The 12,121-nt window shown below is 42.7% G+C and overlaps 1 protein-coding gene across 2 annotated transcripts in view; it reads left to right on the forward strand.

Annotated features, from left to right (window-relative positions):
- Positions 1-12,121, forward strand: part of myo5aa (myosin VAa) — a 46,625-nt gene that overhangs the window by 7,633 nt on the left and 26,871 nt on the right. For both annotated transcript variants that reach the window (XM_068730187.1, XM_068730186.1), the window contains exons 2-9: positions 3,211-3,321; positions 4,414-4,585; positions 4,870-5,014; positions 6,503-6,659; positions 8,404-8,547; positions 10,492-10,573; positions 11,488-11,595; positions 11,892-11,998. In XM_068730187.1, the coding sequence (XP_068586288.1) occupies positions 3,211-3,321; positions 4,414-4,585; positions 4,870-5,014; positions 6,503-6,659; positions 8,404-8,547; positions 10,492-10,573; positions 11,488-11,595; positions 11,892-11,998 (1,026 nt within the window). The remainder of the gene's footprint in view (positions 1-3,210; positions 3,322-4,413; positions 4,586-4,869; positions 5,015-6,502; positions 6,660-8,403; positions 8,548-10,491; positions 10,574-11,487; positions 11,596-11,891; positions 11,999-12,121) is intronic.

A 12,121-nucleotide genomic window follows, 5' to 3' on the forward strand; every position in this document is an offset into this window, starting at 1 on the left:
GCTCTCTTTCTTGAGCTCTGAACCCTTTTCTGCTTTTTGCACATTTAAAAGAAGCACACAGTTATCACATTGAAAGCATGTGACCCTGGCATCAGTGTGACCCTGAGGTAAAGAACAGGAAACAGGCCACTACAGATCCACAAACACATTTAGCACTTCATAGACAGTGTATGCACACCTATGCATGCGGCATATGTGGGGCGAGCTCAATGCAGAGACACTTTAGTCATGTGATGTCTGATGTCACAGATGCTCTGACGTCTTTGGTCCTCTTTCTCTCTCCTCTTCGTCTGCCGCCCATAACTCACGAGCCGGACCATCACCCGTCCCTCCATAAGGCTGCACTCTGACTCATCACAATCTCTCTCTGCAGCTCTCAGACGCTTCTCTTTTCCAGCTTGTGTTTCATTGTGAATGATAATGTCCTTGAAACATGTAAATGTCTGCCAGTGTGTGTGTGTGTGTTTGAGTTTCATCCTTCATCTATCCTCTGTTTTTTGAACCCAGGGGAATTTGTTGGTCTATAAATATGATTCCTAGCCTCTGCAACTGCATTATATTTCTGTCTTTTCGTCCCCATAATCAGGTACACACACACACACACACACACACACGCACACATGTTTGTGTTTTGGTCCAGCAGGAAATGTGCAGATTGGCAGCATATTTCACCGTTAACTAATTCTGGATAAACATGCCTGACACCTACTGACATGTGAAACATGTGTGTGTGTGTGTGTGTGTGTGTGTGTGTGTGTGTGTGTGTGTGTGTGTGTGTGTGTGTGTGTGTGTGTGTGTGTGTGTGTGTGTGTGTGTGTGTGTGTGAGGATCAGGAAGTGTGCTCAGCAGTGCAGTGATGTCTCTGTGAGGTGTGATGCTGCTCAAAACGCGCTGTTGCTATTTTTAGCCTATCCCCTCATACTCTGTCTCTCTCTGTCTCTCTCTGTCTATGTCTCTCTTTCTGTCTCTCTCTCTCTATGTATATCTCTCTCTGTCTCTGTCTCTCTTGCTTTGTCTCTCTCTGTCTCTCTGTCTCTCTCTGTCTATGTCTCTCTCTCTCTCTCTCTCTCTCTCTCTCTCTCTCTCTCTCTCTCTCTCTCTCTCTCTGTGTGTGTGTGTCTCTCTCTCTCTCTCTCTCTCTCTCTCTCTCTCTCTCTCTCTCTCTCTCTCTCTCTTTCTCTCATTCTCTGTTGCTAGGAGGCAGGCAGCAGGATGGTGTCCTGTGGGGACCAAAAAGGTGAAACCGATAATGAAACGTTGGAATGGGAAGAGTCATAAGCAGTTTCCCTGTGTTTTGTCTCCCCTTAAAGTAGCTGTACGGTATATTTTCCTGAGGTTTAAACTGACATATTTTACATCTTTAGAAAATTTGGGAACCCCACAACCATTTAAAATACATATCTGCTGGTTTGAACAATGATTGGCATCACAGCAGGGGTTTGTAGTGACTAAACAAACAGTGGCCTGGCGGTGGTTTGAACAACGCGTGCGTTTGGTAATTTTATTTATTGTGTACTCCCTGTGTAGTTCCTTATCCCCTCATTTATTTTTTCCATTTTTCAGATTGTGGTTGGGTGTTTTTTATTAACTTTGGCCTCACTCGCACAGATGGCATTGCTTCTTTTGAGGCAAACCTAAACCACACGGCGCACTACTTAACCACACTGGTCTCACAGTGTGGTCTTCCTGCAGAGGTGGAGAGAGAAAAGGATTAGAGAGAGGAAGAAAAACATTGGGACAACCTGGGGGCTTGGTGATGGTGCTGCTGGAGCTCAGCATGAAAAAAAAAAGGACGAAACATTTTATTATAAAACGTCTTTGTTCTCAGATAGACTTTAGCTGCTATTTCACCCCAACACTCTTATCAGAACGAAGAGTGAGAGACGGACAGGGGAGAGTTTGTGTGACCATGCCGTCATGATTCAGATGAGTGGTAGTTAAGAAGCAGACCGAATTGTGCTTTCTACAATCCTTCTCTCCTGCGTCTGTTGAACCACCATCAGCGGTTAACGAAGCCTAAAGAAGCCGTGAAATCGATGTTGAACTTCCGGAAAGCATCAGAAGTGTCCTTCAGATACTTCTGTCTCAGTAGTTCACTGTCAGTGTGTGTCCATAACTCACTAGAATTTGAAATAAATTAGTCTCAGCAAAGAGAAAATCCTCATTCATGTTGAGATAATAACGCGTAAAAGGTTTTAGTTTAAATCCCGTTATGATTATTTGATAATCTTTCTACTCTGACCAGAGTAATGCTTTAATGAAGACAAAAAGATGAGGAGTATATTTAATCTGCCCTTTTTTCATTTCTTTTTATGATTTTCACACTTACGCCGTTGAGTCATTTACACATACTGATGGATTCAACACAAAACTAACACATCAATGTCAATAACGAACGCATGCCACTGGAATACAAACCCCATCAGAATCTGTTATGTTGAACCTCTTAATTTAATTTCCTCTCATCTTTCTCCCTAACGTAAAATCCAATTTACTGAAAGAAAAACAACCTCTGTTCACACACATGTGGGCCTGTCTGTGTTTTTAACGTCTCAGTGTGGTTCAAATCTCCAATTCACTGCACAGTCATCCAGTAAACTCCTACATCTTTACAATGTAAAAGGCTTCTCTGTGTGTGTGTGTGTGTGTGTGTGTGTGTGTGTGTGTGTGTGTGTGTGTGTGTGTGTGTGGGGGGGGGGGGGTACAAGCGCTCAGCCATGTGACTGCCAGTGTTCATCACCGTTTTTCCACATGTCTGTAATCAGCTGATTGCCCCCAGTCACAAGTCTGTAAGGCCTGAAACAGTTTTAAAGTGAACTCTGTGTGTGTGTGTGTGTGTGTGTGTGTGTGTGTGTGTGTGCGTGTCAATTACAGTATGACCACACAATATCCACAACTGCATTCCTCAGCGGTTAGGAGCTCTAGGAGTTAGGAGTTCTCGTAACTGAGCTGACCTTTACGGGCCATGAGCTCATGACTGTGGAGACATAGACCTCAGTGTTTCCTCTGAGCTCACACTGTTTTAACAATTAGTAGAAAGGAAGTACACATAAAAGTGTCCCGTCAGACCCAGGTGAAGGGGCTTTATCGAACAGGGAAAACTCTGAAGTTTAAAAATGTGGTATTTTCAAATAATTGGCATAATTTGTATTCCTCAAATGCTATAACTCGTATTTATCTAACTTGTCTTTGCTATTTTCTTTCTTTCAGTGTGCTCGGGTGTGGATCCCTGATGCAGAGGAGGTGTGGAAGTCTGCCGAGCTAAATAAGGACTACAAAAATGGCGACGTCTCCCTGCAGCTCATGCTGGAGGATGGAACGGTGAGGATGAATGGAGGTGTAGGGTGGGGACGAATCAGTCTCTCCCTCTTTATGTTGGTTTTTTTTCTCCTCTCAGCTCTCTTTGTTTCATCGTCTGTCTCTCTGCCTCAAAGACATTTCAAAGTGCCGGGTCTCATTAGTGGTTATTGGTTTTAGCATTAGCACTTTCCACAAATGAGACCTGCTTGCAAAGATGCCCCCAAGGTGCATTTAAAATGTGTAGCTGTACATTTAATACTACAAACAGCTCCTAGCACATAGTACTCCTCTTAATGAAAGCATGCTACTGGTAAGACCATTTGCCATATTGCTCCTTATAATTTAGTCACTTGATCATATGTAACGGTAGCTAGCATCATCAACTTGGTCCCTGTATGTTTCAGGTTCTGGCTTTTTTTACAGATAATTTAAGTTGCTAAAACAACAGGTTTAGATGATCGTGCAGCCCTGATGGAGCTGTGCTCTCTGTGTGTTTGGTAGATAGCTGCTGTTGAAGATGATCAAAATAACATCACTCAATCTATCTAATTCATTCCCGATTTGCTAAACGACTTCCTGTAACAGAATCAACCGTACTAATAAAACAAGCATCAGAAAGAGATCTACTTAATAGGGGTATACAAATATTAAATGTTTCCACGCAGAGGGAGGGGAACAAACTGGAAACAAGATTAATAAATACAGCTTAGAGCGAATGGTGGTTTTGCTCCAGAGCCGCTCCAAATCAGAAGTCTGTCTCATGATGTTTTTGATAACATGCATGAAATACTGGCTGATAGTGACCTTTAGTGATATAAAAAGACATGTTTCTCTCTCATTATTTGGTGGTTATAAACCTAGAATGTAGTCATTTGGCATAGTAAGGATGACTAATGCTTGTTTTGAGAAAATGTAATTTACAGTCGTGTTGTATTTATACCGTGACCACTGAAAGTACTTGAATCTTTAGTTGCTGTCAGGTGTTGGTAAAAATCATGAAATCAAAAAACCTCTAATTTAAATGAATGAATTCACAGTGTTGTAATGTGCTTTGCTCATCACATAATGTGTTATAACTCTCCTGTTTTGCTCTGCTTTCCTGTTCGTCTTCAGAATGTTGAGCACAAACTGGACCCCAAGACGAAGAACCTGCCTTACCTGCGAAACCCCGACATCCTGGTGGGCGAGAATGACCTCACAGCACTCAGCTACCTCCACGAGCCGGCCGTGCTGCACAACCTCAAAGTCCGCTTCGTCGACTCCAAGCTCATCTACACTTACTGTGGTAGGCGAAAACAGTTCCACTTTCCACTTTAAGGAATGGTAATGTGAAGTCAAGAGGCGATCATGTGGGGAAAGAGAGTTAAGTCATATGTCTGCTACACAACTGTGTGATTCAAAAAAACATGAAAACATTTTACAATCTGTAGAATTTCAATTTTCCAGTAGATACTGTACATGATATAACTCCTACCCTCTCAGTTTGGAGAGACGCGTTTCAGTTTGTCACCTGTTTGATGCGGATCAGTTCAGTTGCAGGTGAGCTCATACGTTCCCTCTGTGCCGTAGGAATCGTTCTGGTGGCCATCAACCCGTATGAGCCGCTGCCTATCTACGGCACAGACATCATCAATGCGTACAGCGGTCAGAACATGGGAGACATGGACCCGCATATCTTCGCCGTGGCAGAGGAGGCTTACAAACAGATGGCCAGGTTTGTGTGTGTGTGTTACCTGAGAAGCCTCGGTTCTAGTCTCCTTGTTGCTCAACCCTCCCTCATCTGGGTTTGTAGGTCAAAGCTGAGCCAGAAATAGGCTCATGGTGGTCTCTCTCTCTCTCTCGCTCGCTCTCTCGCTCGCTCTTTTAATACTGCGTCTTTCTGCGGTAGCCAACCAGTAGATCTCTCAGGTTGCCCTCTGGGAGTTTCTGTCACGAACACAAAGATATACACATGTATAGTAACAGTACTGTATACCAAGTTTGATCAGCACTCAGATCTCCCTCCTTCCTTCCTTCTCTATTACATGGCCGTTTTAGTTGAGGCTGGCAGTAGTCGGCAGTAGCCCTCTCAGTATGTCCAGTGTGATGTAGCACTTCAGGCACACAGTGGCTTTACTCCAGGACCTTACATTAAGTGTAATGCTGCACAATTAATTATATTCATAATCTAAAATGTTACAGATGCAGCCTGTCGACTCTCAGTGGACTTATTGTTCCAAAGTCTGAGGGCTTTTACTGCAAAGACCAGGTCACCTTTTGCCACCAGCTGAATCCTGGGAATAATTTAGTACTTTATATATATGTATATATCACTATATATATATATATATATATCTATATATATATATATATATATATATATATATATATATATATATATATATATATATATATATATCACTATATATATATATATATATATATATATATATATATATAGCTTTACATGTAATTTTTATTCTAAAACTAAATATTTTAAGATCCAAAGTATACAATTGGTAATATTTTTTATACTGAGCAGACTGGTTTGAATCAGTAGTCTGTGTCTGTGTTCCAGCCAGTGTGAGTCAGGCAGTGCATGGCATACAGTTTGACTCCACTAATAAACACTCGGCTCACGTTGTTGTGAAACAGTAGCCCAGTCTGGAATACTGTCTCCCAAAAGGCTTCACGTGCCCGCAACAGCAACGGCCCCTGACACAATGTAGAACTCTAGAAAGACGAGGAGGCCTTCCCAAAAACTCCAAAGACTAAGACCAAAAAAAACATGAAAGAAAGCCTGAGAGAAGAAAACCGAAGCATATATCCTAACTTCTCAAAGGGCTGGGGATACAATAGATGGAAAAATGCCAAATGTGAAAAAAGAAAAAGATGATAACAGAGCCAGCCTACCTACCAGCAGCTGGGACTTTATTTCAAAGAGAAGTGTCTCCGTAGGACGAGGCGGTGCTGCCTCAGGATTTTAGTTAAGTTCTTTGGAGAATTTGGAGGGTTGCTGGTATATTAAAGCATGCACAGGGAACAGGGGATTAATAAGGTGTTCTAACACCTGCTCTGGCTGCAGGCATTAAAAAATGTTTGTTGATGATATCATCTAACACTTTATCTCCAAAAAAACCAACCCTACAAAGGACAATAACACATGATATATATACAGCTTCCTCATGTCGTTTTTTTATTTACTTTTTGTTTGATCTGTCAGAGACGAAAGGAACCAGTCCATCATTGTGAGTGGGGAGTCCGGAGCAGGAAAGACGGTATCAGCCAAATACGCCATGAGATACTTTGCGACGGTCAGCGGCTCCACCAGCGAGGCCAACGTCGAGCAGAAAGTCTTGGCTTCCAACCCCATCATGGAGGTGAGAACAGGAGGCTGTCTGTTCAGTGAGACCCTGGTTCCTTTCCAGTTAAATCTTAAAGGAGACCGACACTCAAAGAAGCCCAGAACATTTCTTAAAATTAAAAATGAACACATTTTAATCCTTTCGTGAGCATCTTCTTCTTCTGAATTATCCACTTACTGAATCTGAAATTACTTGATTCAACTTTGTACAACCTGGCCATGAAATGTGTTGGGTGTGGGTGTAAAGGACTGTGAAACAGCTCTGCATCATGTTTCCCCACAGTTTATGTGTAGACACTTGTTTCCTTGCCCTAATTACTCTCCAGTGAATTCACAAGCTTAGTTGATTGGTGGATGATATGGGCTGAGTGTCATTACGTTTGCCCTTCTCTCTTATCTCGCTCTTCTCCTTTGGCATTTACTTCCTCCCTTCCCTTCGGTTTCTCCACCACACTGTGTCTTTCTAGCCTCGAGCTGCTCTCCCCTGTGATAACACTAGTCTTATCCTTAACTGTGTGTGTTTTTGTATTTCATCCTCTAGAGTCATGAGGACAGGAGGGGTTGGAGAGCTCCCCTGTGCTCATATGCTGCCTCCCTTCCTCCCCTTCCTCTTCCTCCTCTACCTCCTTACATCCCCCACCCTGTCTGTCCTTTACAACCGCTCCACTAGCATCGCTCTCGTCCTCCCGGCCGCAACTTTCACCTCGAGCCAATCAGAGACAGGCTGACAGAATGAATAGAAAGCTTTCTTCCGTCGCAGAGATGTCACTTTAGCCTCTAAGCCTGGACGAGAGTAGATGGTTGCATCAGCCGTTCCGATATTACAAAACCCGTGTGTGCGTGAGAGCGTCTGTGCGTCGTGTTTGTATGTGTATGGCTGATGCAGGCAGAGATTGAAATACCTGCTGAAAGACTCCTTGTCTGCAGTGAAAGACTGTGTGTTTGGCCTTAACTCAGCAAGAACCCTCACTGCTCACACACGGTTTAACTCGGTTCAAGCCGACTGCTTGAATAGCTGGAGTGTTTGTGTGTTTGCAGCCCCACCCGTCTCCCGACAATTCCTCATAGGGCCGTTGATCAATCCTGTTTAATGAACTAAGGCTGCTGACTTTAGCCCATTTTTATTTTTGGATGTGTAGTAGCTCAGCAGGAAATGACCATCAACATATCTAACTCTTGTCTTTGGAAGGACAGAAGTCCATTTAACTACTGATGTTTAGACCAATCACAAATAATCTTAATCTTATATCAGGTTGTAAGCCACAGTATGATGTTCTGGCGCACTAGTTTTAGGATCAGGCCAGGCTAGCTGTTTCCCCCCGATTCCAACTTTTGTGCTAAGCTAACCAGCTGCTGGTGTTAGCTTCATATTAACTGCACAGACATGGGAGTGGGATCAATCTGCAGATCTAACTCAAGGCAAGAAAGCAAATAAGCGTATTTCCCAAAATGCTCAAGAGACATATTAGCCCCAAATACATTTTCACTGTGACTGTAGTTACTCCACTGCGGGTCTAATAAAGGATTATCTTATCTTATCTTATCTTATCTTATCTTATCTTTGTTGCCTCCTTGTACTTAGTGTTTCACCTTACCAGTACCAGTAACCACAGTGAAAATTGCCTTTCAATCTGCTGTTGTGTTATTCTGGGACAACTGGTTCTTGCATATAAATAATATACAGTACATATATATATATATATATATTCTTCTGCACCAACTGCTCTATCTGAATTTAAACACTGTCTTCTGTCTCTCAGGCCATTGGAAATGCAAAGACCACCCGAAATGACAACAGCAGTCGCTTTGGGAAATACATTGAGATCGGCTTCGACACGCGCTACCGTATCATCGGCGCCAACATGAGAACGTATCTGCTGGAGAAGTCACGAGTGGTGTTTCAGGTGAGCACATGAACGCAGACACGAGAAGGTTTTGTTTGCGCTTGTGTGGATATTTTCAATGACTTACACTCGTTCCTTAACTCATTACAGTCTATTACTTCAGCCTCGACCATCACTTATCCATGCACAAAGTTAACCTTTGTGCAATTCTACAGTTTTCTACAGTATATAATTATTTAAGCTGTAAACAGATAACGGCTTCAAACATTACAATAAAACTACCTTTAAATTGTATTATGGTGTTACGTATGTGTGTTCCACTAATTAATTAATTAATTAATTAATGCACAGCTACAAGCACACTGGGACCATGACTCAGTAGGTAATTGGCTTCCAGTGGCTTACACATGACCCTCGTGTTGCTGCACACGCTATAGGCACACATGCATGCACAACCAGTAAATAATGTGCCTCCGGTTATATGTGGAAGTATCGAACTCTATTGGCTGTACAATAAGCAGGTGACATGCGGAAAAAGACACTTGCGTAACCCCTGTTCTTTAACTAGTGTGAGTGAGATGTCTCACTGTGGGATAGAGTCTGACTTCCCAGCTATGTCACCAATTGTAGTGGGCACACAGTCCCTGGTTCAATTCCAGCCGGGGACCTTTTGTTGCATGTCACACACCCTTCTTTCTCCCTGCATTCCTCGACTCTGACTCTACAATCACTATCAAATAAAGGCAAAAATACCAAATTAAATGTTGTTTTTTTAAATTAGAAGTTTGCCCTTTCATTCAACAGGCATCAGTTCTGACTGTGTGAACTATACTGCAGATCTTTACTTATTTTGCCTACAATACAACACTAATGCTAACCCTGCTCAAAGCGTTTAAAATGTTGGTCTTAACCAACATTAACTGTCTGGCCCTGGTGTCCTTTAGAGCAGAAGAAGAATGCGGCAATAACTTCTTTCTCCACAAAGACAAAGTAGGAGGAAACAAAGTAAACAATCCATCTGTCACACTGATGAAAGCACAGCACACCCCCCCCCCCCCCCCCCCCCCCCTCTCTCTCTCTCTCTCTCTCTCTCTCTCTCTCTCTAGTGTCAAAGACATTCTTCTTTTTTAAATAGTGATTTAACTTCTGTAATTTTCTTGTTTAACTCCTGTAGATATAGTTTTTTCTCTCTATTTACAGCCCCTCACATAGTCTTAGAGAATCCAAATCCGTTCACATGGTTAGCAAGCATAAAAGATCACGATGTCACAGCTTTTAGATTTTGTGATGTGTCCAAGTTTTATCCAGATGGAGTTCATTTGCTTTTTCTCTTATATAGCTTTATTGTATATTCAGCGGGTGTGTTTGCTAACTGGCAGAGCCAGTAGGGCAGTATCTGGATAAGGAAACATATTTTAACTCTGCGTGCACGCACACACACACACACACACACACACACACACACACACACACACACACACACACACAAGCTGCTGTCTTTGCAACACTGTTGGGGAATGAGGATGTTGGCGGAAAATGTGATCACTGTCCTCACATTTCATACATGATTGCCACCCATTTATAGGTGTGTGTGTGTGTGTGTGTGTGTGTGTGTGTGTGTGTGTGTGTGTGTGTGTGTGTGTGTGTGTGTGTGTGTGTGTGTGTGTGTGTGTGTGTGTATGTTTGAATTCTAGTAGTAGAAGCACCATTGTAGGGCACAGGTAACAGTTTCTGACTTAACTGACTTAATAATGTCTGTTTATGCCCTTGAGCAAGGCACTAAATCACCAACTGTTCCAGTGGAGCTTCCAGATGTTAAACTGTCAAACTGATTAAAATCCCATATGATTATACATTACCCACAGATGTGTCATTTTCCCTACAACAAGGGGAAAAAGTTGAGAATTTGAAAATCAATGGCATTCATGTAATGTATTTTAATAACAATGCTATATAGGTGTGCATGCAGCGTTTCCCTCACATTATATGATCTTCATGTTTCAGGCCGACGAGGAAAGGAATTATCACATCTTCTATCAGCTCTGTGCATCATCCCATCTGCCTGAGTTCAAGATGCTGAAGCTGAGTAAGTGTCATACATGTGTGCACGCATCCACACACACACACACACACACACACACACACACACACACACACACACACAGAGCTGCGGAGTTTACAGTAAACTCTACAATCACACAATAAGCAATGACAAAAAAAAAACAGTAGCTTCGAACATCTGGGGCGAACAACTCATTTTCTTGTGAAGACAGAGTCACTGATTGGACGAGCACTGTGTTTAGCTGCAGTGCCCCCCCCCCCATCTTTGGAAAACGTAGTAATAGACCACAGTTAGATGTCTGAAGAGCGCTGACAGATATCAGATTTTATATCAGTTTAGTTTCAAACACATTGACTCAGAGCTCTCCCACTGTGGACCTGCACCTGCTCATCCAAGTCATGGGACACACACACAGGCGTGCACACACACACACACATACACTCTGCTGGCACTGCCACTTACAGCCACACAGTCACCCACAGAGACACACACACACACACACACACACACACACACACACACACACACAGCTGCTGTCTTTTCCTCTCCTGCTGACTTCCTGGCTCAATAAATGGGGTGGTTGTCACAGTCGTGTCAGTGCCTCTTGTTGCCAGGAAACAGGCCATGCCTTAATTCAGTGTAAAGTGTGCATAGAGAAACACATTGTGGGAAAGTTGAGCTAACATCATTTTTACACAGAAGGGTTCTTGATGGTGGACTGATGTCACAATGTATTTTAACAGCTTCCCCTAGCTAATCACAAACAAAATGTTTTCTTAAATAAACCTCTATTTATTGAATGAGGTACATGTTGGTTTCCAATGCTCAGTAAAAAGGAGGATCCTGTGATAGCACATTTGTACCCACGTTGCACGAGGTTAAACTGCACATACTGCATGTTTTCTTAATGTATTCGCTCTCTCTGTTTCTCCACTCAGGCAATGCAAACGATTTCTTGTACACCAGGCAGGGCCGCAGCCCGGTTATCGACGGTGTGGATGACACCAAGGAGCTGTCCACCACTCGCAAAGCCTTCACATTGCTCGGTAACAGGCTCGCCCTCACATAGAAAAATCAACAATCATTCAAGTATGTCTGTAAAATGTACACACTGTAACCCAGTGGTGTAATATTCTGTAACTCACACGAATGCTGGTTAAGTGGGTTAAAGTATTGTATAATTAGAAGAAACACTTTGTAGGTTATAGTTTTCCAGCTCTTTGAATGTGTGTGTGTGTGTGTGTGTGTGTGTGTGTGTGTGTGTGTGTGTGTGTGTGTGTGTGTGTGTGTGTGTGTGTGTGTGTGTGTGTGTGTGTGTGTGTGTGTGTGTTTTCCCCTGCAGGTATTAATGAGTCCAATCAGATGGGGTTGTTCCAGGTTTTGGCTGCTATTCTTCATCTGGGAAACGTGGAGATAAAGGACAGAGACTCAGACAGCAGCGTCATTCCTGTGAGGATAATATTAATACTGCCGTTCAGATTGACAGTGAGACAAGCTGAAACAGATAGCTTGATATATGTGATGGCCTGTATGAGACAGACATCTAAAAATAAATATGTTGGGCCAGTTAGA

This window comes from Cebidichthys violaceus, unplaced genomic scaffold (assembly GCF_023349555.1).
Source record: "Cebidichthys violaceus isolate CVI_PGR_0920_01 unplaced genomic scaffold, fCebVio1.0.p SCAF_5, whole genome shotgun sequence".
Taxonomy (NCBI): domain Eukaryota; kingdom Metazoa; phylum Chordata; class Actinopteri; order Perciformes; family Stichaeidae; genus Cebidichthys; species Cebidichthys violaceus.